Raw genomic sequence first — 27,842 nt, 5'->3', positions numbered from 1 at the left:
GGACTTGGTCTTGGAGTGTCTTGTGCCCAATACTAGTCCCGTCAGCTTTGGTCTCTCAAATCCTCCTACCTTTCCGGTCTTCTTGGCTCCTGTTTGTTTATTCGCTGTCTTCCCTGTTGGTGTGCACGCTGCTAGAGAAGAGAGATCCTAGCCTAGCCTCAGACGCTTCCCAATATTGGAAGAAACCTTATCTTAATCATGTTCATTTGCTGGCTGGAAGTATAACGCAGTCATCAGAGTACTTGCCTAGCACGCACAAAGCCCTGGGTTTGATTCTCAGTACCACTTTAATAAACCAAGCATGTGGATGAACAGCTGTGATCCCAGCACTTGGGAGGTAGAGCTCCCAAGCAGGAAAATCAAAGATCATCCTTGGTGGCACATGGAGTTCAGTCTGTCCGTAGCACCCTATCTAAAAAGAAAAGAAAAAAGAAGTTCACTTAGCTGGGCATGACTTTGTATCCAGGAGGGTGTGTCATTGCATGTCAGTAATCTTAGGGTTTGGGAGGTGGAGTTCTGAGCTTACAGATGTGCCACTGCATTCAGCTTTATGTGGGCCCCAGGGATTAGAACTCGAGTCCTCACACTTGCACAGCAAGCAATTTCCCAACAAAGCCACGTCCCAGGCTGCAATCTACTTCTCTCAAAGCTGCACTGTAAACATCTCTCCATGTCAAATGAAGCCCCTCTTACCGAGGCTGCTTTCTACCTCAGTGGGCAACCCCACCCTGCTGGAATTTAGGCTGCTTTGCCTATTGTAATTCTTCCTTCACTGCCAGAAACCAGGGCCTACCAAGTGCCAGGCAATTGCTCTCCCACTCAGACTACCACAATGTCAACTTTTCACTACCACACACATCCATCTCTTCAGCCTGAGAGAAATTGCTGGTTTTCTCTGTCTCCAAGGCTGGTTGGCTATGTCCTTTCTTTCTCTCATCCCGCCTCACAGTCCCATGAATGTCCCCAGACAATGCCTGCCCTTTCCACCAGCTGCCCTATCTTGATGGGGTGTCACCCAACTGTTTGGCCTTGCCTGCATTTATTCTGAGGACAAGTACTCACTCAGCACTTGATCTTTTGTGTTGAGCTTTGTCAGAAGGCACCCTTGGCCTTTCCACCACCCCAAGTTGGAGTGGGGTTACTCCTTGACCCCAGTCTACCCAGTTCTTGCTGCCAGCCAGGACTCCAGTCCCTTGCATCTCCTTTTCCTAGCCCCCTGGCTCTAGCTGCATCAAATTAACAGGAAGGCACCCTGTAAGGTTTGTCTTAGGGTTTCTACTGCTGTGACGAAACACGAAGCAACGTGGGGAGGAGAGGGTTTATTCGGCTCACACTTTCACTTTGTCTTCCATCACTGGAGGAAGTCAGGACAGGAACTCAAACAGGGCAGGGACCTGGAGTAAGGAGCTGATGCAGAGGTCATGGAGGGATGCTGCTTTGACTTGTTCAGCCTGCTTTCTTATAGAACTCAGGACCACCTGCCCAGGGATGGCACCACCCATAATGGGCAAGGCCCTCCCCCATCAGTCTCTGATTTAAAAAATGCCCTACATTTTTTAAAGTAATTGCCTTACTTACAGCCTGGTGTGAGGGAGGCATTTTTCTCAACTGAGGCTCCCTCTTCTCCAATGGCTCTAGCTTGTGCCAAGTTGACATAAAACTAGCTATCACAGTGTTCCCCAACTCTCCTTCACCGGTAGTTGTGGTTCAAGCATCTACTCATTGTCTCTCTGGGAGTGGCAGCGTGGCCATTTCTACTGAAACAGCTTCAACTCCAGCTTTCCTGTGACTCTGGAGATGAACCTGGAGCCTATAGGAATAGACAGGTAATCCAGGCTTGATTAGTCTCAGCCTAGTAGAGGGACCTGCTGCTGAATCACCAGCAGGCGTGGGACTCAGTGAGATTCTGAGATTCTCTTATGGAACTTGGTGAGAACTGTCCAGTTGAATGAATGGATTTAATTTAAAGTATGCCACAGGGCCTGCAGGATGGCTCAGTGGGTAAAGCATTTGCCACACAAGCCTGAGGACCTGAGTTTCAAACCCCAGAACCTACACAAAGGTGGAAGGAGAGTGCTGACTCCCACAAGTTGTTCTCTGACCCCCACAGGGGCACCTCAGTGTGCGAGTATGTGTACAAACACACACACATACACACACTCAATAAATGTAAATGTTTTCATGTTTAAAGTTCAAGTTCAGCCGGGTGGTGGTGGCACACACCTTTAATGCCACCACTCAGGAGGCAGAGGCAGGTGGATCTCTGTGAGTTCAAGGCCAGCCTGGTCTACAAGAGCTAGTTCCAGGACAAGCTCCAAAGCTACAGAGAAACCCTGTCTCGAAACCCCCGCCCCCCACAAAAAAAAAAGGAAAAAAAAGAAAGTTCAAGTTCAGCCTGAGCTACATGAGACTTGGTCTCAAAAGAAAAACAATGCAATAAATGTGGTGAAGGTTATAGCTAAGAGGGAGATTATTTGCCTGCAATACAGGTTTTACTCTCATAATACCCACACACACTAAGATTACATAACAACACATGAATGACCATAACGGTACTCCTTCCACAAAGCCAGCTCCCACCCTGCTACTGCCAAAAGTGATCCTTGGGCTGGAGAGATGGCTCAGCGGTTAAGAGCATTGCCTGCTCTTCCAAAGGTCCTGAGTTCAATTTCCAGCAACCACATGGTGGCTCACAACCATCTGTAATGAGATCTGGTGCCCTCTTCTGGCCTGCAAGCATACACACAGAAAGAATATTGTATACATAATAAATAATAAATAAATAAATAAATATTTTTAAAAAGTGATCCTTGCCTCTTTCAAAGCCCCAAAGCACTATGGGAGTCCTTGGATAAGCCCCTGCCTCTTCTACCAGGACTACCCAGGCTGCTTTTGTCTGCTGTGGTATCCCAGCTGCATGCAGATGCCTTGAACATGAAACATGGGCTGAGCAGACTGGGCAGGAGGAGCCTGGAGACTTTGAATGAATCCTCCCTGTCCCCAGTGGCTGTGGAGAGGCAGGAAGATCCAGGCCTTGCACAAAGGAGACTGCATTGTGCTCATGGGAGTTACCCAAGTGAACCCTAATTGAAAACTTTCCCTATGACTTATAGTTAATAAAAGTACAAAGAGAAACAACAATTATCATAAAAACCCAGCTACCAGCATTGTCCAAGGGGCTTCTGTCTACTAGGGAACAAGAGATGTAGCAGGACAATTCTTAAGGCTTGAGGACCATGCATGGGTATTTGCCTCATGATCTTCCACTGTATTTGTCTATCTGTCTTATAGGCTTTCCTCACAGGTAATATTTTATAAATTTCATTTCATAAAAATTATGTTAAAAAATCTTTTGGCCAAGCACAATGTCACATACCTTTAAAACTACACAGGGGACGCAGAGGCAGGAGAATTTCTGCAAATTCTAGCCCAACCTGGGCTGCACAATCAGATCTGTGCCTTTTTTAAAAGGTGAGGAAGACAGATAAGTGTAGTCTTCACCCCCCCCCATCAAAGAAACTTCTCTTTGCTAGTGGAGACGGCTACAGAAAACCACAACCAATCAAAACACAGGGTAGTGCTGCCTCAGTGGATACATCTGTAAAACCCTCCCATGTAGTAATAAGAGCAGCGGGGCTGCGTCCCCAGCACCCCGGCCTCCTGGCTAGATTATGCCCGAAATAACAACACACAAACTGTATTCATTTAAACACTGCTTGGCCCATTTTTATCTAGCCTCTTCTAGGCTAATTCTAACATATTAATTTAGCCCATTTCTTATCATCTATGTAGCACCACTAGATGAGCTTACCAGGAAGATTCTAGCTTACGACCATCCTGGGTCGGAGCTTCATCATGTATGCCCAGGAGAGTGAAGCAGGGCCTCTGCTCCAGAGAGCAGAGCTGTCGAGTCTGAGCTAGCTCACTTCCTCTTCCTCCCAGCATCCTATTCTGTTTACTCCTCCCACCCATGTTTTAACCTATCAGGGCCAAGGAGTTTCTTTATTGCTTAACCAATGAAATCAACAGATTGATATATGACACTCCCACATCACTCCCACACCTAAGGCTCAGGGCACATTGCAGAAGAGTGGGTGGAAAGAGTGCATGAGCCAGGGATCAGGGACTTTGCTGTGAGAGTGTGTCTCCTAGCAACATCAGAGGCTCACCAATATGGCTGTGAGAGTGTGTCTCCTAGCAACATCAGAGGCTCACCAATATGGCTGCCCAACGATGAACAAGAGTAAGGACAACATCAGTGAACATGCCAGACTGAACCGGGAAAATCCCATGAGGCCTCGACACTACACAAGGAGCTGCAGGCAAATGAGTCAAACTGGAGCGCGAGAGGTGGTCCTCCCTAGGGAAGGACACACCGACTGGTCGCCCAGCGCCAAGTGGCCAGCCCTAAAAACATACATACTAATAACATTATATGGACTCAACAGGTTATATATAGAAATATATATACATACGTATACATATATATGCATGCAATAGCAATTAATGAAAAAAGAGGCTATAAGATTGAAGGTGAAATTTCTTGGAAATAGTTAAGGGAGAAATGTTATAATTAAACTACAATCTCAAAAATTAAAAAAAGAAGACTAAAAAGAGAGGGTGGGAGAGATAGAGAGCTCAGGAGTTAAGAGCCCTGCTGTTCAATTCCCAGCACCCACATGGCAGCTCACAACTGTCCGTAACTCCAGTTCCAGGGGATCTGACACTCTCTTCTGGTCTCCTGAGTCACTGCACACATGTGGTGCACAGAGATGCATGCACCTAAAAGCCTTAAACACATAAACTAAAAATTAACAAATCTTAATTTTTAAAAAGGGACCTGAAATACGCCTCAGCAAGTAAAGGTGCTGCTGCTAAGTCTGATGACACGAGCCCACTCCCTAGGAGCCACACGGTGTAAGGAGCCAACTGGCAAACTGTCCTATGACCTCCATTCTTGAGTTTCGAGTCCACACCTCACCCCAAAAATGAATAGATAACTGTACATTTTTTTTTTAGTTGCCAGGCATGATGCTGCTGCTGCTGCCTATCTGTACTTCTAGCACTTGGTGGCGGGGGAGGGAGACAAGAGGATCAGGAGTTCCAGAGCATCCTTGGTCCTTGGCTACATACTCACATAGCAAGTTGCAGCCAGTCTGAGCCTGATCCAAAAAAAAAAAAAAAAAAAAAAAGCCAGGCGACGGTGGGGCACGCCTTTAATCCCAGCACTCGGGAGGCAGAGGCAGGCGGATCTCTGTGAGTTCGAGACCAGCCTGGTCTACAGAGCTAGTTCTAGGACAGGCTCCAAAGCCACAGAGAAACCCTGTCTCGAAAAACCAAAAAAAAAAGGGGGGGGCATAACAGGGAAGATGGTTCAGAGTAGCGATACTGTATCTTAGCACTTGGGGGGTAGTGGAGGTAGGAAGACCAGAAGTTCAAGGTTATTCGTGACTACCCTTAGCCCAGGCCTTGCTAGGAGCCCCACCCTGCTGCTGGACTCCAGAAATCCTCCTGGAATGGCCTGCCACCCTATGTGGGTATGCAGCTGCTGCCGTCTTAGCCTGCTTCATGAACCCAGGTACCCACGCCCTGGGCAGCCCCTCCTGCTATCCTCCTCCTTTGGTGCCCACATCAAGAAGCTTGCCCAGGGTCCCGGATCTCTCTTAGGAGTCAAAGAAGGCTCACTGAACCTGCTCTCTGACTGACTTTCCTTCGACTGGCCCAGGCTTGCCCGCTTCATCCAGATACACATCTATGTTGGAAGTAAGCTGGGTGCTGAAGACAGGTGACATGATAGGTAAGAGAAAGAGAAAAAACGCAGACATCTCCAAGCAGCTCTGCCTTCATGCTTTAGGGTTCAGGGTGACCCGACACAAAAGATCGAGTTCTAAGAGGAGCGCGTCGGAGAATTGCTCTTGCGGGCCAGTTGTCTTCCTATTCTGACACTTAGTTCCTCCCGGCCTTTGTAACAAAACCCGGAACCTGTAATTTACGAGGCCCTCTAGGGCTGGCCCTGTATGTCATCTCGTCTCTCTGCCTCATGTGGACCCACACTTGATCACCGAGCTCCAACATTGCTGCTGTCTTTGCTGTTCCTCACACAGCCAGTGTTTATCGAGCCTGCTTCTCAGTGCCTTTGTGCTTGCCCTGTCTTTCATTCAGCTCATCCCTCCCTGGAGTCTTGGCAGGAAGCTTACCTCTTTAAGGAGACCCTCCCCTGACTGGGCTTAAGGGGCACCCAGCCCCGTTTCACTGACACTGCTTCACTTCCTTCTCCGGGCTTACCACTATCTCATGATCTCACTTCTCTAGTTTTCTTATGCTCTGTCTCCTGCTGTTAAAAAGCCTGCCCAATAGGCTCCAAAGCTATAGAGAAACGCTGTTCTCGAAAAACAAAAACCAAAAATCAAAACAAAACAAAAGAAGACTGCCCAAGGACTTCCTGCTAGGGTACAACCTCCGTGCCAAAATACATCACATACCCTGTCATGTTTACCGATGCTATTTTCACATGGCAATGTCATGGAATCAGTCCAGACGGCCACTGGCCAATGAGTGGATATGAAAATGTGGCATGTGTAGCCAACAGAATATGATTCCATCATGAACAAAAAAAAAATGTAAAAATTTATACTGAGATTACTCAGATCCAAAAGAATCCCACTCAAAAGGATCCCACACAAAAGGGTACCATTTGCTCCCCCTTAAATGCAGATCCTTGCCTCTGGTTGCTATAGATGTGCATACATGTTGGAATAAAGGTGGGTGAAGGACAGGAAACTAGTAAGGAACCTTCGAGAATTGAGGGAGAGGGTAAGAAAGACAATAGAACAAAATAGAAGGGGAGATACAACAGGGAGAGAGGGGTGGAGGGCCAATGGGATAGCACAGTAGTAAAGGTGCTTGCTGCCAAGTCTGACTATCTGAGTTCTATTCCCAGGACCCACATGGTGGACAGAGAGAACCAGCTCCTGCCTGATGGCCTTTGGCCTCCACACATGAACTGTGCAATACTAGCTAAGTACGAATGCACTGACTCATTCAGGAAAGATTTGGGCATTGTTTTTTGAGACAAGGTTTTAAGTAGCCCAGGCTGGTCTCAACATCACTAGGTAGGCAAAGATAACCTTGAACTCCTGATGTTTCTGCCTCAGCATCCTGAGCGCTGGAATGACAGATCCAGCTGGCAGTCTCTTTTTTTTTTTTTTTTTTTTTTTCCTGAGACAGGGTTCTCTGTAGCTTTGGGGCCTGTCCTAGAACTCTCTCTGTAAACCAGGCTGGCCTTGAACTCACAGAGATCCACCTGCCTCTGCCTCCTGAGTGCTGGGATTAAAGACACTAGTGCACCACCACTACCCAGCCCAGCTGGCAGTCTTAATAAAGAGATTTGTTGACCTTGGGAAATAGAAAACCAAAAGAGAAAGGAAAGAGGTAAGATTAGAATTCAGTTCTTGAAACATAAAAATGAGAGGTTTAAAAAAAAAAACACCAAAGAAAACCTCACCCAGCACCAGAGACAGAGGCAGGCAGATCTCTATAAGTTCGAGCCCAGCCGGGTCTACAAAGTGAGTTCTAAGACAATCAGAGCCGGTAGAGAGACCCTGTCTCAAAATAATAATAATAACAAATAATAAATAATCATTGTTATTATTATTATAAAGGAGGGAGGGATAGGAGAGATGGCTCAGTGGTTAAGAGCAATTGTTGCTTTTTAATAGGACACAGTTTCAATTCCCAGCACCCATGAGAGCTCACAACATCCTTAATTCCAGTTCCAGGGGATTAGAAGCCTTCTTCTGTCTTCCACAGACACCAGGCATGCATGTGGTGCACATACATACATGCAGGTAAAACTTACACACACAGTTGGGCAGTGGTGGTGTACACCTTTAATCCCAGCACTGGGGAGGCAGAGGCAGGAAGATCTCTGTGAGTTCGAGGCCAGCCTGGTCTACAGAGCTAGTTCCAGAACAGCCAAGGCTACACAGAGAAACCTGCCTCAAAACAAAAATAACAAACAAAAACAAGGGGTCTGGAGAGATGGCTCAGTGGTTAAGAGCATTGCCTGCTCTTCCAAAGGTCCTAAGTTCAATTCCCGGCAACCACATGGTGGCTCACAACCATCTGTAATGAGGTCTGGTGCCCTCTTCTGGCCTGCAGACATATACACAGACAGAATATTGTATACATAATAAATAAATAAATATTTTTTAAAAAAACAAACAAAAACAAAAAAAACCCAAAACATTCATACACATAAAACAATTAGGTCAAAGTAGTAGTAGTAATAACAATAATAATAATACATTCATGGTGGCACAAACATTTACCCCTCACATTTTAGAAGGCAGAGGTAGATGGATTTCTTCAAGTTCATGATCAGCCTGTCTACATAGAAAATATCAGGCCAGCCAGACTGTAATAAGAATAAAGACAATAATAATGAGAGAGACGGAGACAGAGGAGAGAGAGAAACTGCAAGACTGCAGACAGTCCCTGGTTTAAGAGGGGCTCAGAAGAACAAGATGAAGGGGCAGCTGAGAAAGAACTACTTGATCCTCCCTGAGCTGCAGGCTCAGATGCTACCACAACGGATGCTGAGTGAGATAGTCTGCACCTCGGGTGTTAGACGAGGCCGCTCCTACCTGAGAATGAGACAGGAACGAGACAGATATAGGAACTGGAGCTCAAAGATGAGGTGTGAAGTGTGTGAGCTCACATACCCTATTAAAGATAGGAGTGATCATGGGACCCAAGAAGCTAAGCAGCTAGATGTGATGACTCATGCCTGTAATCCCAACACCCCAGAGCCTGAGGCAGGAGGATTGCCATGAGCTGGAGGCCAGCTTGGATGTCATAGTGAGTTCCAGAGCATCCTGGACTACTGTGTAAAGGCTTGTCTAAAAGAAAAATAACAACAACAAAAAACCCACTTAAGGATCAGCTGACAAGGGGTGGAGTTTGTGGCTAGAGGAAGTGGCTGCTTGGGCTGAGTTAGTGGCTTCCTGCCCAGGAGACACACCCAGTTTCTCTGCTGGGCAGTCACAGTTGTTGCTAAGTACCCAAGAGTCCTCCAGCTTTCAAACAGAGCGGTCAAGGACTGAGAAGGAAGTAGCCTCCCCCATCCCCCTTTTTTTACTTCTTCTTCTTCCTGGTTTTATTTCTACCCCTGTCCCCATCACAGGAAGCAGCAGTTTCTTTTACTCCTTGTTCTCACCCCAGCATAACATATAACGGCCACCTCTAAACTGAAGTTATTTGTGATCCCCTAAGATCGAAGCGCAACCACGAGTTTCCCGCCTTGTGCCAGCACTAGGCCAGTGACAAGGACGAAGAGAGTCGCTCCTCCTGGAGTCGGGGACATAAACCAGGAGAATGTGCTGTGAGACAAACCTAGAACAGGATGTGTTATGGAACACTGGGCACACAATACAAATTTGCTGAGGGAACAGGGACTGAGAAACCAAGTCTAAGATGTCACAGGAGCCCACAGGGGGTCTTCAGATGTTGTTTCAAGTCAGAAGTCACAAAAGAGCTTTAGCATCAGTGTTATAAACAATGATGAGGGGCTGGGTAGGGGCTGGTAAAATGATTCAGCAGTTAAGAGCACTGGCTGCTCTAGGGGGAAAAAAACAAAACAAAACAGGTTCAGCTCCCAGCACCCACAGGACAGCTCACAATCATCTGTAACCTGTCACTCGGTTCCAGGGAATCAAACTCCTGCTTCTATCATCCAAGGATGTCATGCACACTTTAGCACATATGTCCATGTAGGCAAGACACACATACACTTAAAATAAATTTTAATTGACAATAATAAAAGGAGTTGGTGTTGCTCAGTGGCACAATGCTAGTCTAGCATCCAAGAAATCCAGAATTTGCCAGGCAGGGGTGGTGCATGTCTCTAATCCCAGTACTCAGGAGGCAGAGGCAGGCGGAGCTCCATGAGTTTGAGGCCAGCCTGGTATACAAAGCAAGTTCCATGACAGCAAGAGCAAGGACTGTTATACAGATAAACCCTGACTCAAAAAAACAAAAACAAAAAAAAAACAAACAATAAAAAACAAAAACAAAAAAAGAGGAAAAAAAGGAAAAAGGAAAAAGAAAGAAATCCAGGACCAACCACCAGGAAGGGAGGGAGGGAACCTGGCATGGCAGTACCTGTAATCCCAGAACTTGGGAGTCTAAGGCAGGATTAAAAGTTCTAAATCAGCTTGCTTTATAGAGTGAGAAGCAGTCAAAAGAAAAAAAGATGGCAGCGGTGGCGCATGCCTTTGATCCCAGCACTCGGGAGGCAGAGGCAGGCAGTTCAAAGTCAGCCTGGGCTACAGATTGAGTTCCAGGACAGCCAGAGCTACACAGAGAAATCCTGTCTTGAGAAAAAAAGAAAGAAAGAAAGAAAGAAAGGAAGGAAGGAGAGAAAGGAAAAAAGGAAACTGGAGGTGCTGGTAACACCTGTATTTGTACGACAAGACAGAGGAGGATAAGGAGTTCAGGGTCACCCTTGACTATACAAGACTACCCTAGGCTATATAAGACTCTGTTTAAAAAAAAAAAAAAAAAGACCGGGCCAGCAAAGTGTCTCAGTGGGTGGGCAAAAGTGCTTGCCACACAAACCTGTATCCTAAATTCAATCCCTGGATCCTATGTAGAGGTGAAAGGAAAGAGCCAACTCCACAAAGTTTCCCTCTGATCTTGGCACACGTGCCTCCCATACATATCGTGCTTGTGCCCGTGCACATACAGATACTAATCATAAATAAAAATTGAAATAAGAAAAGTAGGATGGCACAGTGGGTAAAGCCCTTTCGATCAAGCATGAAGACCTTAGTTTGAATCCCTGGCACCCATGTAAAGATAGAGAGACGTAGTGATGTGTATCTGTGATCCCACCCTCTTATAGCAAGATGGAAGCAGGAAGCAGGGATTTCTCTGGAAGTTTCTGTGCCAGCCACCCTGTCATATGCATCGGAGACCAGTAAAGAGATTCTGCCTCAGATAAGATGGAAGGCAAGGATTTACACAAAGGTTGTCCTCTCTAACCTACAGAAGCCATAGCACATGCAAGTACATTACACACACACACACACACACACACACACACGCACACACACACACACGAAAAAGAAATCTTAGCATGGTAGCACAAGCCACAGTTCCAGCTATTCGGGAGGCAGGGGCAGGAAGATCATGTGAGCTTAGGAGCTAGAGGCTAGCATGAGCATCATAGTGAAATTCCAGCTGTTAACGAGAGGAAAGAATGAATAGATGAACTGGAGTAGGCTGGCGAAGCCTGGGGGTGGCAAAGGGAGGAGAAATATCCACTACATGCATGGCAGTGGGTGAGAAGAGAATGTGAGCTGAAATACTCAAGCCATTGTCAACGCCTGAGCTGAGCTGCCCCTGGAAACTGACCAACATGACGCTTCTGGGAAGGTCACCTGCACTCACATTCCCTGGCCCCATCACAGTGGACGTCCTCAAGGCCCCCCAAAAGCCCTGGAGCTAGACTCCGCCCCAACAGCCAGGGCCTGGCCTCCACTTGTATCCAGCAGATTGCTTTCCAGGGCACCAGCCAGTTGTGAGGATTCTCAGATGACATGTGACCCTAACAGTTGCTAAGTAGGAGCCTTTCTCAACAACAGCAGGCATGTTAGAAACAAAATGTACAAGTATTTCCCCAGGGTTGCTCTCTGTCCCCATCACATGCAAGGGTACACAGTCTTAGGGTTCTTTAGAATTTCAGTCTGTACTAACTCAAGAGAAAGCCTGAGGGTGGGAGTGGATGGATTCAACTGGTAGATGCTCACCCAACACTCACAAGGCCCTGGGTTCCATCCTCAGCACCAGTGGCACATGCCCACAGTCCTAGTATTTAGGGGGTGGAAGACAGGGGATCAATGCCATCTTCAGGCTGATAGTCAGTTTGACTCTAAGCCTGAGCTACACGAGATCCTGTCTCAAAATTATATAGTCAGAGCTGGGCAGTGGTGGTGCACATGCCTTTCATCCCAGCACTTAAGAGGCAGAGGCAGGCAGATCTCTGTGAGTTCGAGGCCAACCTGGTTTATAGAACGAGTGCCAGGACAGGCTCCAAAGCTACAGAGAAACCCTGTCTTGAAAAAAAAAAAAAACAACAACAACAACAACAAAAAGATATAGCCAGGTCGTGATGGCTCACACTATTAATTCCAGTACATGGAGTACTTGGGAGGCAGAGGCAGACGGATCTGTGTGAGTTTGAGGCCAGCCTGGTCTACACAGTAAGTTCTTGGATAGTCATGGCTACACAAAGAAAACCTGTCTCAAAACAAGAAAAACAAAACAAACAAACAAAAAGAAACGATATAACAGACACAAGAGGTTTGTAGGACTGGAAGTAGCATTGACTATATGCACTGAGTCAGCTCAAGGGTCATCTGACAAAGGGAACAGGGAAGATGTAAGGAACCTGTGACTCCCCAGGGAGCTAGAGTCACAAAATGGCCAGGAATTCCAGCCTCTTCATTCCACTGGGGAGGGTGGTTGAGGGGTCACTGTAAATTAGTTTCTCTACAAAGTGCTAGTGCTACAAGCGCTAGGAAACAGCACTGGTTTCCATAAAGAGGCTGACCCTGGCTCTGTCCTTCCCCTACAACCCCAGCTGAGCTACAGAGACTTGACTCTAACCCTGTGGCCTTCTTTGTTTCAGTGCTGGGGATTGAACCCATCACTCTGTGTGCCTGAAACAAACACTCCACTACTAAGCTACATCTCCACCCCCACTTTTCCTGAGATGGGACCCATCTTACTAAGTTCTCCAAGCTTGTCTTGAACTTGCAACCCTCCTGCCTCATCCTCCTGAGTGGCTGGGGTTGCATGCACAAGCCACCCCACCTAAGCTGACATTTATGCGTCTTACTGGAAAGCCATATAAGTGGTGCAGTGGTGCGGTGATTTGAATGAGAATGGTCCCTATAGGCTCTTACATTTGATTGCTTGGTCCCTAGTTAGTGGAACTGTTTGGGAAGGATTAGGAGACATGGCCTTGTTGACTAAGTGTGGCTTTGTTGGAAGAGGTGCATCTCTGGGGGGTGGCTTTGGGGTTTCAAAAGCCCATGCCAGGTCCAGCCTCTCCTCCCTTGGCCTGCTGCCTGCAGATCAGGATGTAGCTCTCAGCTGCTTCTCTAGCACCATGTCTGCCTGCCTGCCTTTCTGCTGCCGTATTACCTGCCCTGATAACCATTGACTAACTCTAAAACTGTAGGCAAGCCCCAAATTCATAAATGCTTCCTTTCGTAAGAGGTGCCTTGGCCACAGTGTCTCTTCCCAGCAACAGAACTGTAACTAAGGAGGCACTATACAAGTCTTTTTTTTTTAATTTATTTATACAGTATCCTGCCTGTAGGCAGAAGAGGGCACCAGATCTCATTATAGGTGGTTGTCAGCCACCATGTGGTTGCTGGGAATTGAACTCAGGACCTCTGAAAGAACAGTCAGTGCTCTTAACCACTGAGCCATCTCTCCAGCCCCTATACAAGTCTTTAAAAAAGAATAAAACAACTTTTTGGGGGGTTGGCATGGTGACGAGCACCTTTAATCCCAGCACTCAGGAGGCAGAGGTAGAGGCAGGCAGATCTCTTTAAGTTCAAGGACAGTCTGGTCTACAATGCAAGTTCCAGGCTAACCAGAGCTACATATTGAAGCTCTGTCTCAAAAAAACTACTGAAAGGCCTGGTAGTGGTTCCACTCGCCTTTAATCCCAGCAAGTGGGAGGACAGAGGTAGGTGGATCTCTATAAATTCAAGGTCAGCCTGGTCTACAAGGAGAGATAGAGTAACCCTGTCTAGGAAACAAAACAAAAACAATAGTAAGAAAATTTCTTTAGACAAGGTCTTTCTGTGTACCAAGCTAGCCTAGAGGTAGACATGAAGCCCAGACCAATTCCTGGACTCACAATCCTCCTGCCCAAGCCTCCCAATTCTTGTGTATGTATGCCATCATGTAAGAATCAAATTTATTCTCTCTCTCTCTCTCTCTCTCTCTCTCTCTGTTTTGTTTTATTTTCCGAGACAGGGTTTCTCTACGTAACAGTCCTGGCTGTTCTGGAACTAGCTCTGTAGATCAGGCTGGCCTCGAACTCACAGAGATCCGCCTGCCTCTGCCTCCCAAGAGCTTATTTTCCATCCAGTCCTTATTTTCTCTTCTGATAAAGCAAACTCTACTTTGGTGCAGTGGCTCACACCTTTAATCTCAGTACTCCATAGGCAAAGGCAGGAAGTTCTCCTTGACTTCAAAACAAGCCTGGTCTACAAAATAAGACCCTGTCTCAAACAATAACAACAAAACAACAACAAAGCAATGCTCCAGAATGGCACTCAAGGTTATCCTTGCCTGTATAGTCTGGGATACATAATACCCTGTCTCCAAAAACCAAAAAAAACCCTCAAAAAAGAAAGAAGTCAACTTTGGGCTGGGGATATGGCTCAGTGATAGAGCACTTATCTAGTATACAGGAGGCCCTAGCTTCAATCCCTAGTAACACACACACACACACAAACAGAGGGGGAAGTCAGTCATACTTAACAGAGAACACACAGCCCAGTGCATACTGCTCTCCAGACCTTTCTTAATGCAACCTTAAACTAGCGCTAGAAATCTGAGCTCCCTCCTCCACGATCCCCTCCACTGTCCATTTTGAACTTGCCTTCTACTAAGCCAGAGGTTCTCAAACAGGGGCAGTTTTTCTTCTTTTGGTGTGTATATGTGGTATGCATGTGAGTATGTGTGCATGCTTTTGCATGTGTGTGTGTATATATAAAGGCTCAAGAAGGTTGCTCTTCCACCTTATTAATCCAGGCAGGGTCTCTCACTCAAACCCAGAGCTCACTGACTAGATTGGTCTCCGGTTGCCAGCTTTCTCTGGGGATCCCGTCTCTGCTTTCTGAGACTGGAATTACAGATGGGCCTCCATGCCCACCTGGCATTTACATGGGTTCTGGGCATCCGAACTCCAGTCCTTACACTTACATGATAAGGATTTAACAGCTGAGTCACCTCCCCGGCCCCATCCAGGGGGAATTTTGCCACCTAAGAGACAGCTGACAATACCTGGAGACATGAAAGCTTGGTATATGTGGGAGGATATTATTAGCATGTCATGAGTAGAGGTGAAGGCTGCTACTGAGCATGCTCACAGGCATGGGACAAGCCCCCACACTAAATAAACCTTGTCCAGAATGTCAACAGTGCTGAGGCTGGAAACCTACACTAGGTTTCTAAGGTCCGCTGTAATCATAACACTTGGGAGGCAGAGGCAGAAAGATGATGAGTTCAAGCCCAGCCTGTGCTGTAGAGCAAGACCCTGTCCACAATGCCCTCCCCTCCCCCAAAGTTTTTTACGTGAAAGAAAAGACACCTCTGTGGCCTAGCCATAAAACCTCTGAAGGCTGGGGCCATGGCTCAGTTGGTGTAGTGCTTGCTCAGCAACCAAGAAGTCCTGGTTTCAGTCTCTAGCTGCATAGGTGGAGTGGTGGGGCACACACACCTTTAATGACAGCATTCAAGAGGAAGAGACGGATCAGAAATTCAAGGTCATCCTTGCCTATATACCAAGTTCTAGGCTAGCCTGGGCTATAAAGTGATATCCTGTCTCAAACAATCAAAAGGTTAGCTTGGAGTTAGTAAAAGGTACATTTCCCAGACACCAAGCCTTTGCACTTCCATGCCTTTGTCTGAGAAGGGCCCGCCCTTCTCAGGTCAATTGAGATGTCACTTCCCAACTTGGTTACGACCTCTCTTCTCTGTTTTTAAGATTTGTTGAAAAACAGGAAACACGTTGGGAGTGATGGCCCACACCTAAAATCTTAGCACTTGGGTGGTAGAGACAAGAGAATCAACAGTACAAAATCCTCTTCTCTGCTAGATGGTGATTTCAAGGCCAGCTTGGGCTACTGTCTCAAAATTTAAAATGAAGAAAAGGAGGAAGAGGAAGAGGAAATTTCCACACAATACCTGAATGTCTCCTCTCCCCTCAAAAACTACCTTTTTCCTTAAAACTGTTTTTTGCTTGTTAGTTTGTTTTCTGGTGGTGGTTAGTGTTGTGTACTTGACAGAACCGGGACTCCTAGGAGCAAGCCTCTCGGGACCATCTTGGCACACCCATAAGGGATCTGGATATTTTGATCAGGTTAATTAACATGGGAAGACTTGTTTAACTGTGTTCAGACACTGCCTGTGCAGGGATCCCGGACTGTCCAAGATGGAGGAAATGAGCGGAGCAGTAGCACACGTCCATCCACACGCATCCGTCCCCCTCGGTTTCCCCAGCTCCTTCGAGTCCTTGCTGCCTTGACTTTTCACCACGATGGACTGTACTTTGAACAGCAAGCTACAACAAACCCTTTCTCCTGTAAGTTGCTTTTTAAATTTTCTTTATTACATTTACTTGCTCATGTGTGTGCTCACTTGTACCATGCATGGTGTTCAAGCCTCTCCTTCTGTCACGTGAGTCTAAGCCATCATGGTGCCCATGCAGTGATGGCTTGCAGGCCTGCTAAATTGCTTAAGTCAGAGACTTTGATCATAACCACAGGGACAGAAACCAAGACACCGCGTGTCTACATTCTAGTGCCAAAATGGGTCCAGGAGGCACGGGCGTCCTGCAGACATCAGCAGAACGAGCACTACCTCACTCCCAAGCAGGAAGTCAGCCTCAAGTGATGCCAAGCTTGCAGCAGATCTTCGGGCCCAAACGTCTTGCAGGTCACTGTGGCAGAAAGTTTTCTCTAGAGTGGGTTGTGCTGGGAAAGCAGTTCCTTTCCCATGGCTGACCATGGCTGTGTCAGCCGCGGCCCAGAGAGCGGGTCTCCACATGCAGGAAGGCAAGGCTGACCTGCATTATGGGCAGGACAGGGCAGGGCAGGGCAGCTGGCTTCAGAGCAAGTTCCTCCACAGGAAGACAAGCAGAACAAAGGGGCCGGCAATACAACAAGAGAAAAGGCAACATGGCTCTCCCTAGGCTGGCTTACCTCTGGGGACCCTGCCTTTCTCACTCCAGGCAACTTAACTGCTCCTGGTTTTAAAAACAAAGGCCAGGACTGTTCCTGTTGGCCAGCTCGAGGTCAGCCAGCACCACAGCCAGGGCTCCTGTTTCCCCAGCACTCGTCCTCTTTCCTCAAAGGTAGATTCCTAAGAACTAAATTGATCTGTTGCCACATGGCATGTTTTGTTTTGTTTTGCTTTGGACAGGGCTTTGCTGTGTAGCCCTGTTGACCTTAAAACTGCCTGTCTCTGCTGCCTCTTGTCTCCGCCTCTATAGAATTGGAATTACAAGTTATGAGGGCCCCAGTAACAAGTAGGATATTATAAAGAGCCAAACTTTACTTGGGAGGCAGAGATAGGAGGATTCCTACAAGTTTGAGGCTAGCTAGGGTTATGTAGTGAGCACACCCAAGCATGGGTGGGGGCACCAAGTATTTTTAGGGCATTCAAAACCATCGCAGAAACTTCCTTCCATGCCAAAAAGCAAAAATCACAAACTCCCAAGTTAAATGGAACCATCTAGAAAAGAATAAAAACCAGCCTCCTGGGACAGCCCCAAGTAGCAGGCTCACTGTCCTAACAAGAGGGCAAAGAGACTCCCAGAATTCAGTCTCAAGAAGCAAAGTTTCCTCTGCCAAAGAAGAAGAACAGTCACAGCTTGGTGAATTTTTATCTCAACCTTCAAAGCCGAGCTCCAAGAAGACAGGGGCTCAGATTTCTCACGGCCGCAGTAGAATCTTGCGTCAAAGGAAGCCTGTGGTGTACCTCTCTGGAGCGCAGGCAGAGCAAGCTGAAACAAGCATTTGTCTGAGACTCTGACTCCAGGCCGACACTTGGCCACCTGAGCGTGGAGCTCTGGGACAGAGCAGCCTAGAAACTGCCTCTTCGCCAGCATTTCTACCATCTGCTTGCTCCTCTGTGCAGCTAGCAAGTCTCAACCACTGTCCAGCAAATTAGTAGAGATGGCTGAGGACAGTCCTGGGCCCAGCTGCAAAACCGCAGTGGAACTTCCTGTGGATGGGGGATGGGAGGACTCTGCTGCCATGGTCACAAGGCTCTCAGCAGTCTTCTTCAAGGCTCTCGGGTGGAACCTGGACCTGGGAAGCCAGGATTAGGATGACTTCTGGCTCTTCAGCCACCTTGTCATTTGTCCAAGACCTTATTTGACCATCTGGACTGCTCTTATTTCTCCAGTTTCCAGCCTAGAACTGGGGCAGCGGTGGGGTGGGAGGTGGGGGTGTGTGTGCATTTCAGATTCCTAAGCACAGAGTAAAGTTAAGATCAACAAGAGTGGACCACAAAGGCTGCTAAGTCACCCTGATCTCTTGGGTCTGCATCCCAAGCCTAAGAGGTTTATTCATAAATCGACAAAGTCTTTTTCTGTCTGGCTGCTTGCTGGATCGATAGATGCAGCTGAGGAAATGTGCTAATAATGGCTTACCCAAATGAGAGCTGGAGAATCTAAAAAACGGAAAGAATGAAGAATGCTGACCTTTCTGATGGTTTGTAGCCAGGGTCTCAAAAGCCCAGGCTGGCCTTAAACTCTTGAACCTCCTGCTCTAGGTCCCAATGCCAAGATTTCAGGTTGGGTTTTGTTGTTGCTGTTGTTTGTTTTATTTTTCAAGGTAGGGTTTCTCTGTGTATCCCCAGCTGTCCTGGAACTGCTCTGTAGACCAGTGCTGGGATTAAAGGTGTGTGACACCCCCACGTCCCCAGAATTTCGAGTTGTGTCACCATGCCTTGCTTAAGAATCCTGGACTTGAGGAGTCTCCGTTCAGGGAACCGGTGTTGGACGCCAAATCCGAGGTCACCTGCCAGGTGAGTGGACGCCCCATGCTGTCGCGCTGCGGCGTGCGGTCCCCGCCCCTCTTCGTGGGTCTTTCCCCGGGCTCCGTTTTCCCATTGGACTGGACAGTGTGATTTAGGCTGCTCTGCGCAGAGAGTGCAGTGCAAGCCTTGTTCCAACTTACTTAGTCAGCCTTTATTCCAAGCTTGTAGATTTTCAGTGGAAACTGGGCATGGCTGTGAGCTCTGACCGCTGCAGATCCCTCAAGTACCCGTATGTGGCAGTGAAGCTCAAAGTGGCAGATCCTTCTGGCCAAGTAAACACCAAGTCCATCGAAATGACAATCCCACAGTTTCAGAATTTCTACAGACAATTCAAAGAAATTGCCGCTGTCATTGAAACTGTGTGAGGACTGATTCCGAAGTAATGGACTCTACCTTCCAGAAAAGAACTGCATATGGATGAAAGATATTTATGCAATGAAAAGTGCACTTCTGGGGCTCAATAGGTGGCTCAGAGGTTAAGAGCAGTGGTTGCTCTTCCAGAGGACTCAAGTTCAATTCCTGGTAACCACATGATAACTCACAACTGCCTGTAACATCAGGACCAGGGAATCCTACAAACTCCCACAGACGTCTATGCAGGCAAAGACAAATGGGTAGAAAACTAAAAATTAAAAGAATTTCACTTCCCAATTTTTTTCCCAGTTTTAAAAAAAATTGATAAACTCAAATTTTTCAGTGGTCACCAATGCTCTTTGCCTTTTCAATGAGCTAAAAGTGTCTGTGTCGAATACTAATATATGTATGTGTAATGATATCTCAACAGATGAATAAATGATACTCTTAAATGCAGCACTCTTAAATGTATATCAGAAAATTTTTAAATCTTATTGATACAGATCTAACTTTATGAATAAAATCTTGTATATGAAGTTTAAAAAAAAAAAAGAATCCTGGACTTGCTAGCAAACTTGAATCCATTTCTCCCTTCCACTATATGCTAACAGTATATAAATACACATGAGTATCCAAGGAAGCCAAAAGAGGGCATTGTATCATCTAGAGCTTGGGGTTCAGATAGTTGTGAGCAGCAGAATATGGGTGCTGGGAACTCTCTTAAGTCTGAGCCAACTGTCCATGCTAACCTTGAACTTGTTCTTCCCGAACCCAGGGTTCTTATACTAGGCAAGCACTCAATTAACCCAGCCTTGCTCCCATCTCCTTTTTCCAGCTATTTTTAGGGAACAATGTTGGCCAGTTCTGAGGTAACATGATGAAAAGGAAATAAATGAGAAAAATGTTCTGCCCACTTACATCTATGTTGTTGGTTGTTTTTGCTCTTCACTCTTCAGGCTTTTTTGGGGGGCCCACCACCCAGCTCCCAAATAAATACACAGACTTCTTATTTATTAATGCCCAGCCTTAACTTGGCTTGTTTCTTTCCAGCTTTTCTAACTTAAATTGTCCCCAACTACCTTTCGCCTTCGGGCTCTTTCCTTTTCTTACTTCTGTATCTCTTACTTTCATTCTGACTCCATGTCTGGATGGGTGGCTGGCCCATAGTCCTCCTCTCCTCGTTCTCTTGCTCCTCACCTCAGTTCTCCTTGTATTTACACTACCTACCTGCTAGCCCCGCCTATCCTTGCTCCTGCCTCGCTATTGGCCGTTCAGCTCTTTATTAGGCCATCAGGTGTTTTAGACAGGCAAAGAATCACAGCGTCACAGTTACACAAGTGCAGCGTAAACGAGTCACACCCCTTAAAATAATACTCCCCAACACATTTACTGGCTATTCTTTATTGTTTTAATCACTCTCCAGCTCTTCTGTGACAGGAACAGCAAGACTTTAAAATAGATAAAGGCTGTCTATTTTAACATAGAGGCTGTCATGTTTCAGAGGTCAAAGTGCTTGCCACCAAGCCTGACTAACTGAATTTGATTCCTTAGGCCCACATGGTGGAAGGAGAGAACTAACTCCCACAAGTTGTCCTCTGATCTCCACACAAGGACTGTGGTACCCCCATGTGCATGCGCGCGCGCACACACACACACACCAAGTTTTAGAAAGTATAGCCTTGGAACTGGAGTGACAGATGGTTGTTAGCAACCATGTAGGTTCTAAGAATTTAACCTGGAAAAGATGACCTTGGAGACCAGACATTGGATACCCCTTTAGCTTCACAGACCACTCCTAAACTAGTAGTGCCCACAGGCTGGTGAGACTCAGTGGGTGAGAGCACTTGCTGCCAGGCCTGATGAAGGGAGTTCAGTTCCTGGAACTTATACGGCAGAAGGAGAGCACAGCACAGGCTCCCAAAAGTTGTCCTGTGACCCCCACCAACTCCTATAACAAATAATAAACATAATCTAAAGGAACTACCAGCACCGCCAAGCTACAGAGCATTCTGCCTTTCCGTCTCATTCTAGTATATCACAGCTTGGGGAGGGATGAGCTACTCTGCTGAGTAAGCAAAAGCCCAGATAATAAGAACTGGGCTGGGTCCCGAGAGTATCTTAGCTACAGGGACTAGAATTACTTTAAGCTTTAGAAGATGGGTCAGAGAACCTTGAGCAGCTTAGTAACCAGGTGCTAGGAACTGGTCCGCTCAGTCATTAAGAACCTGCACTGCTCCTGGAGAGGACCTGAGTTCAGTGCCCAGTATTCATGTCAGGTAACCAAGTGTATCTCCATCCCCAGCAGATCTGGTGCCTCTGGCCTCTGAGGGATAGCCAGTGTGTGCTCATGTGTGTGTTCCCAGTGATGTTAGGAGGTGATTTTTTTGTTTTGGTTTTTGTTTTTTTTTTTTCAAGACAGGATTTCTTTGTAGCTTTGGAGCCTGTCCTGGAACTAGCTCTTGTAGACCAGACTGGCCTCGAATTCACAGAAATCCACCTGCCTCTGTCTCCCAAGTGCTGGGATTAAAGGCGTGCACCACCACCTGGCTTGGTGATGGGATCCTTAGGAGGTAGAACCTAACCACATGGTGTGCCACGTCCTGTAATCCCAGCACTCAGAAGAAAAGAGGGCAGGAGGATCAAAAATTCCAGGTCAGTCTCCACTTCATAACAAGTTAAGGACAGCCTGGGCTACAAGAGGCTGTCTTTAAAAAAAATAGCATAATGGGTAGGGCCTGGCAGACTATTAGGTCTTGTGGGGAGTTGCCCTTAGGAAGGACTAATATTACGTTCCTGGAAATCGTTTTAACTGTTTTGAGACAGGGTCTCTAGCTCAAGCTAGCTTCAGACTCTCTTTGCAGAAGGTGATCTAGAATTTCTGATCTCTACCCTTCCCCCAAGCGCTAGGATTACAACCATGGGTGACCACATCCACTTTATGAAAGGCTGGGGTTCAAAACTTCCTTTCAGTGCTGGATAACTGCCCTACCAACTTAGCCTGAACTAGTTCTTTTTTCTTTTTGGGTTTTCAAGACAGGGTTTTTCTGTGTAGCTTTGGAGCCTGCCCTGGAACTCACTCTGTAGATCAGTCTGACCTCCAACTCACAGAGATCTGCCTGCCTCTGCCTCCTGAGTGCTGGGATTAAAGGCGTGCACCACCATCGCCTGGCTTTGAGCTAGTTCTTTAGAATGAGGTCATAGGGCTGGAGAGATGGCTCAGTGGTTAAGAGCATTGCCTGTTCTTCCAAAGGTTCTGAGTTCAATTCCAGCAACCACATGGTGGCTCACAACCATCTGTAATGAGGTCTGGTGCCCTTTTCTGGCCTGCAGACATACACGCAGACAGAATATTGTATACATAATAAATAAATATTTTAAAAAATAGAATGAGGTCATAAAATTGCAAATTGATGGGGCTGGAGAAATGGCTCAGCAGTTAAGAGCACTGGCTGTTCTTCCAGAAGACCCAGGTTCAAATCCCAGCACCCACATGGCAGCTCACTACTGTCTGTAACTCCAGTTCCAGGGGATCTGATACCTTCATACCAATGCAAATAAAATAAAGTTAAATAAATTATTTAAAAAATTGCAAACTGAGGACTGGAGAGATGGCTCAGAGGTTAAGAGCACAGGCTGCCTGTGCTCTCCCAGAGGTCCTAAATTTAATTCCCAGTACCCACATGGTGGCTCACAACCATCTGTAATGGGATCTGGTGCCCTCTTCTGTCATGCAGGCATACATGCAGGCAGAATACTGTATATAAAATAAATAAATCTTTTTTTAAAAATGCAAATTGATGCCTTTCTGTTCTCTGTTGTCCTGTCTCCTCATATGATCTCCCCACAGCACACACGCTCTCCTCACTGTAATGTCACCCAGAGCTCAGCCAATAGCAGTACTATGCTCTTACACCTCCAAACCTGTGCAGCAAATGAACCTCGTTCTTTATAAAATGTCTAAGATCTGATATTTTTATATAGTCACAAGATAAAACAGAACAAGAGCTTTAGTTTTTTTTTTTTTAAAAAAAGGGGAACTATTAAGTCAAGGAAAGGCTGAATGATTGATGGGGAAAGATTCTTGGGTACAATCTAAGTGGCCATCAACCAGAAAATGAGTAAGGTACTGTCAACTATTCAGTGGAATGCTTTGCAGCCTTACAACAAATGGAGTAAAGCCATGAGTGCTAAGTCACCTATAACATCACGACGTGAACAAGGTACAGATCAACAGTTGTATGAAACTGTCTGGTCCACAGGAAATTCCAATTCCCCAAACTCCAAAGGCAGTTCAAATATCCAGCAATGCACTCAGGTCGAACTATAGGACTGTTGGTGGTTAGACAAAAGCCAGCATTCCTCAGGAACTTGTGAAACTGGTTCCCACCCACTAAAGAGTCATCCTGGCCCTTCTCACCAGCTCTTATCCTAAACTCCCTCCAGCTCATGGCTTCCCATCCCCAGCTACTCCTTAATTCTTATAACCCTGCTATTCTCCATATGCTCCTTCCACTCTCTCTCTCTCTCCTCTCCGCTCCTGCTTCTCTGCTTTATTTCCTAGATTGCCGTGGTCATGTCCAGTCTGTAGGCTGTATTCAGTCTACCTTCTCTCTGCTCTGGACTCTTCCAGGGACCTCTGGCTGTTCTTTAATATCTACATTAAAAAAAAAAAAAACCTTCCCCTTCCCCATACCATGGAGTGGTCATATCCATATCAGTTTATACAGAAACCATCAGAGGAAATTAAAAACACACTACCACCACATGTATAACACATCCACAAACTGTACTTGGAAGTTATTAAATTAAGCTGTACTTCTGAACACAGGATCAAGGAGGGAAGTATTTTCACTGTGCATTTTTGTGGTTTATTATAATTTAAAACGTGTTGCTTTTACAAGAAGTCAAGAAGGAGATACTTTTCAGGTTTTCCCCTCCTGCCAAAACCTTTCACTCAAGATCCCAAACCCATTTAGGAAAGCTCCCTTTCACTAATTCTAATTACCCAAGATAGCCACAACACTGGCGTCTAGAAATAATCTCTAAATTATCAGGAGGCCAGTTTTAAAGGTTATTTCTGAGAGGACCAGATCCACAACTGAAACGCCATCAGTTTCAGGAAACCACCTGCTCAGTGCAAAGATCTCCCGACAGGTCAAAATTCCATAGCACGCTTTTTTTTTTTTTTTTCCTGTTCCACCCTCCTTGCCACCATCCTCAGCCTCAGCTCTTAATACAACTGCAAGCCCCGCTGTCTGCATTCCCAGTAGCTGGGTTTTAGGAATCAACCAGCAGCCCTTCACCCAATCCTCTCGCTAACCCAGAGTTATAATTATTTTGGTGTTTTGTGTTTAGACAGGCTCCTGCTAAATAGCTATGGCAGGCTTGGAACTCGCTATGTAGCTCAGGCTTGCCTCTAACTTGCAGTAATCCTCCTGCCTCTGCCCCTCAAGAGCTGGGATGCCGGAAGTGCGCCACCACGCCCAGCTCTCAGTGGTCCTCTGGTCTCCCTCAAGACACTCATCCACACTCATGGACACGCAATAGGATGGCAGAGAGGAACCTGCTCAAGGGTCAAGGTGGTGCGAGGGTTCAATTCCGCAAAAGACGCCCGGCATGAAGCCGGGAGCCGCCCAGGCGGAGCGGAAGTGGACTTCCGGCCCCGGGGAGGTCAACGCAGCGCCGGGCGCGGAGCGGTAGATCTAAGACAGGGTCTCCTCATTCGCTCAGGCTAGGAGCGCGGAGGACGGAGACGGAAGGAAGAAGTGGAGCATCTACCTCCACAGCGGGCACATGGCAGTCCAAGTGAACCCAAGCCAAGAGCACAGCCACAGCTCTAAACTGAGTCCGGAAAAGGGACGCCAGCAGTCTATCGCGGAACTTCCTGGTTTTCGCCGGAAGCGGAAGTCGACTGCCTGGCTAGATTAGCTGCAGCGTCGCTCTAGGCTTCGGTTGTGTTGCGCGACTCTATGGTTTTAACTCATGTATGTTCGTTCGTTCATGCTACTGCACCAAATTATATTCTAGCCCTAGTGGCATCTCTCCTCCAGGAAAAGGGCTTCGTCTTCCTCCGTCCCAGTTGACCCAGTGACAGATGGGAAGAGATGAGCAAGAATTCAAGAATTCAGATACTCCCCGAGGCACATCCTGGGGCATCTATGCCACTAAATAAAGACAGAAAGGGACAGTGTCCACCGGGGTGGGGTCAGTCTAGATGAGGCTGGGCGCGGTCTACTGGACAAGCCCTGTGTCCTATTTTGCTCTCTGTTGCTGTGATAAACACTGTGATCCGAAGCAACTTGGAGAAAAAAGGGTTTATTTCGGCTTACAGTTACAGTCCACCATCCAAGGAAGCCAGGGCAGGAGCTCGGAGCCGAAACCAGGGAGGAACGCTGCTCGATGGTGAGAGAATGTTTTTGCTTTTGTTGTTGTTTTTTTTTTAATAAAAAAAATGGCTAGCCAAATCACTCACACCTTGTAAAACTTTCATGCAAAGAAATTCATATCTTCTCATCTCCCCTACCCAGGAAAACTTTCGTTCCTCTGCAGTCCCAGAATTTGATGACCCAGAGCAGCCAACCACTCTGCCCTTTCTTTCACGTTGATTATGAACTAGCCAATCAGATGAGATTGTGCGTTTAGCTTGCACCAATGGGCTGAAACACAGTCACCACCTTCCTTAGAATAAACTTTCTGTCCCGGTGTGTTTACCTTGTTTGGGTCTTGGCGGAGGTGTTTTACAAATAAATAAATAAATAAATAAATAAATAAATAAATAAATAAATAAATAAATAAATAAATAAATGTATGTTTTAACTACCACTGCCTTTGAATGTTTTCTTTGTGCAACTTCATGAATATTCCTTCTTTTCCAACACTGTTTTGCCTCTTGCTTGCTCATTTTTGTATTTGTTTTTCTAAAATGTTATGTATATCGTTGTTCTGCTTCCTTGTATGCCTGATGCCCATGGAGGACAGAAGACAAGCAGTGGAACCTATGGGGTTGAATTTACAGACTTGTGAGACGCCATGTGGGTGCTGACAATCTAGGCTAGATCATCAGAAGAGCAACTAGTGAGTGCCCTTAACCGCTGAGCCCCTCTCCAGCTATCTCTCTCTCTCTCTCTCTCTCTCTCTCTCTCTCTCTATCTATCTATCTTGGTTTTTTCAAGACAGGGTTTCTCTGTGTAACAGTCCTAGCTGTCCTGGAACTAGCTCTTGTAGACCAGACTGCCCTCGGCCTCACAGATAGTAACCTGCCTCTACCTCCCGAGTGCTGGGGTTAAAGACGTGTGCCACCACAGCCCAGCTATCTCCTTGCTTTCTTATACAGCCCAGGTCGACCTTCCTAGCCCTGTTACAGTGGGCTAAGGTCATCTATATTAATTAACAATTTAAAAAATACCTCAGGGCTGAAGAGATGGCTCAGTGGTTAAAAGCACTGGCTGCTCTTCTAGAGAACCTCCGTTCAATTCCCAGCACCCCCATGGTGACTCACAACTATCTGTAGTGAGATCTGGTGCCCTCTTCTGGCACTCAGATATACATGCTGGTAGTACACTGTATGCATAATTAAAAAAAAAGAAAATACCTCAAGGGTATGCCCACAGGCCAGTCTGTTCCAGACACTCTCCCACCTGAGACTCCTAGGTAACTAAGGCTATGTTCAGGAAACTAAGAGACCCTTCCTCAGTGTGCCCAGACAGCAGTGAATGTATATGCACTGGGGGCTGGCCCAGTCTGCTCAGAGAATGACTCTGTCTTGGAGGCCAAATCCTAACCCTGGGTCTCTCAATCCCCAACACTTCCAATTGCCACCATACTAAGTCCCACCTCCTGATAGATAAGGGCTGAAGTTTTAGATCCACACAATCTGGTCTGAGACTGGCTAGGCAAGCCAGAGAGCTCAGAACAGGAAGTGCAGAGACGCCAACCACAGTGGCCTGCCCACTTAGCCCTTATCCCACAGAAGGGAGAGGGATCTGGCAAAGAAATTCTAGAAGATAGCATTTCATTGGCTCGCTTCTGTCTTCCAACTGGCCCAAATGGGGTGACCTAGAGGAGTCAGAGACATTAGGAAACCGGTTTGCCGAGTTAATGCCCAGATCCAGCGTTGCTATTACTGATCTGTAAACCCTGGATGGTTGGCTGCTCTACCTAGTGGTTTAAGGACCAGGACTCCAGTGAGAGGTCTGTGGTGGGTACCAGCACTCAGAAGACTGAGACAGGATCACTCCACTCCACTCCATTCGGTCCAGCTTTCCTGCCTGCAAACTGAGAGGGTGTGCTAGGTCCTAGGCTTCCAGAACTCTCTTCAGACCGCTTCGGCAAACCGTGGGGGTGGAGAGAGACGCACTTTGTCTTAAAAAGAAGTCCTGATTTTGTAGACATTTCTGTGAAAGTACATGTGCCGGGGCTCTGTGTAAATTGCCTGTCACTCAAGGTAAGACTTGTACTGTGTCCTGAGCCGTGCTCCCCTGTCCATCCATCCTCTCTAGGCACTCTGACCTTCTTGTGATTTTGCAAACCTGAAGAGCTCTTTAGCGGGTTCCAGAGTGGGCCACTCTTTCCTGAGACCTGTTCATCCAGGTCCAGCCCAAATGTCGTCACCATGCAGCCCTCACCGTTCCCAGGAG

General features: G+C 46.7%; 1 protein-coding gene across 1 annotated transcript; it reads left to right on the top strand.

Moving 5' to 3' along the window:
• The first annotated feature begins 18,691 nt into the window (after positions 1 to 18,691).
• LOC126508686 (COMM domain-containing protein 6-like) lies at positions 18,692 to 19,638 on the top strand. Its single transcript, XM_050154053.1, has 2 exons — positions 18,692 to 18,840; positions 19,014 to 19,638. Exon 2 carries the CDS (start codon positions 19,041 to 19,043, stop codon positions 19,215 to 19,217), a length of 177 nt encoding a protein of 58 aa, XP_050010010.1. The 5' UTR covers positions 18,692 to 18,840; positions 19,014 to 19,040; the 3' UTR covers positions 19,218 to 19,638.
• The last annotated feature ends 8,204 nt before the right edge of the window (positions 19,639 to 27,842 follow it).

The sequence above is a fragment of the Alexandromys fortis genome, unplaced genomic scaffold, assembly GCF_014885135.2.
Source record: "Alexandromys fortis isolate MF-2015 unplaced genomic scaffold, M_Fortis_MF-2015_v1.1 scaffold_26, whole genome shotgun sequence".
Lineage (NCBI taxonomy): Eukaryota > Metazoa > Chordata > Mammalia > Rodentia > Cricetidae > Alexandromys > Alexandromys fortis.
This window is presented reverse-complemented; position numbering and strand designations above follow the sequence as displayed.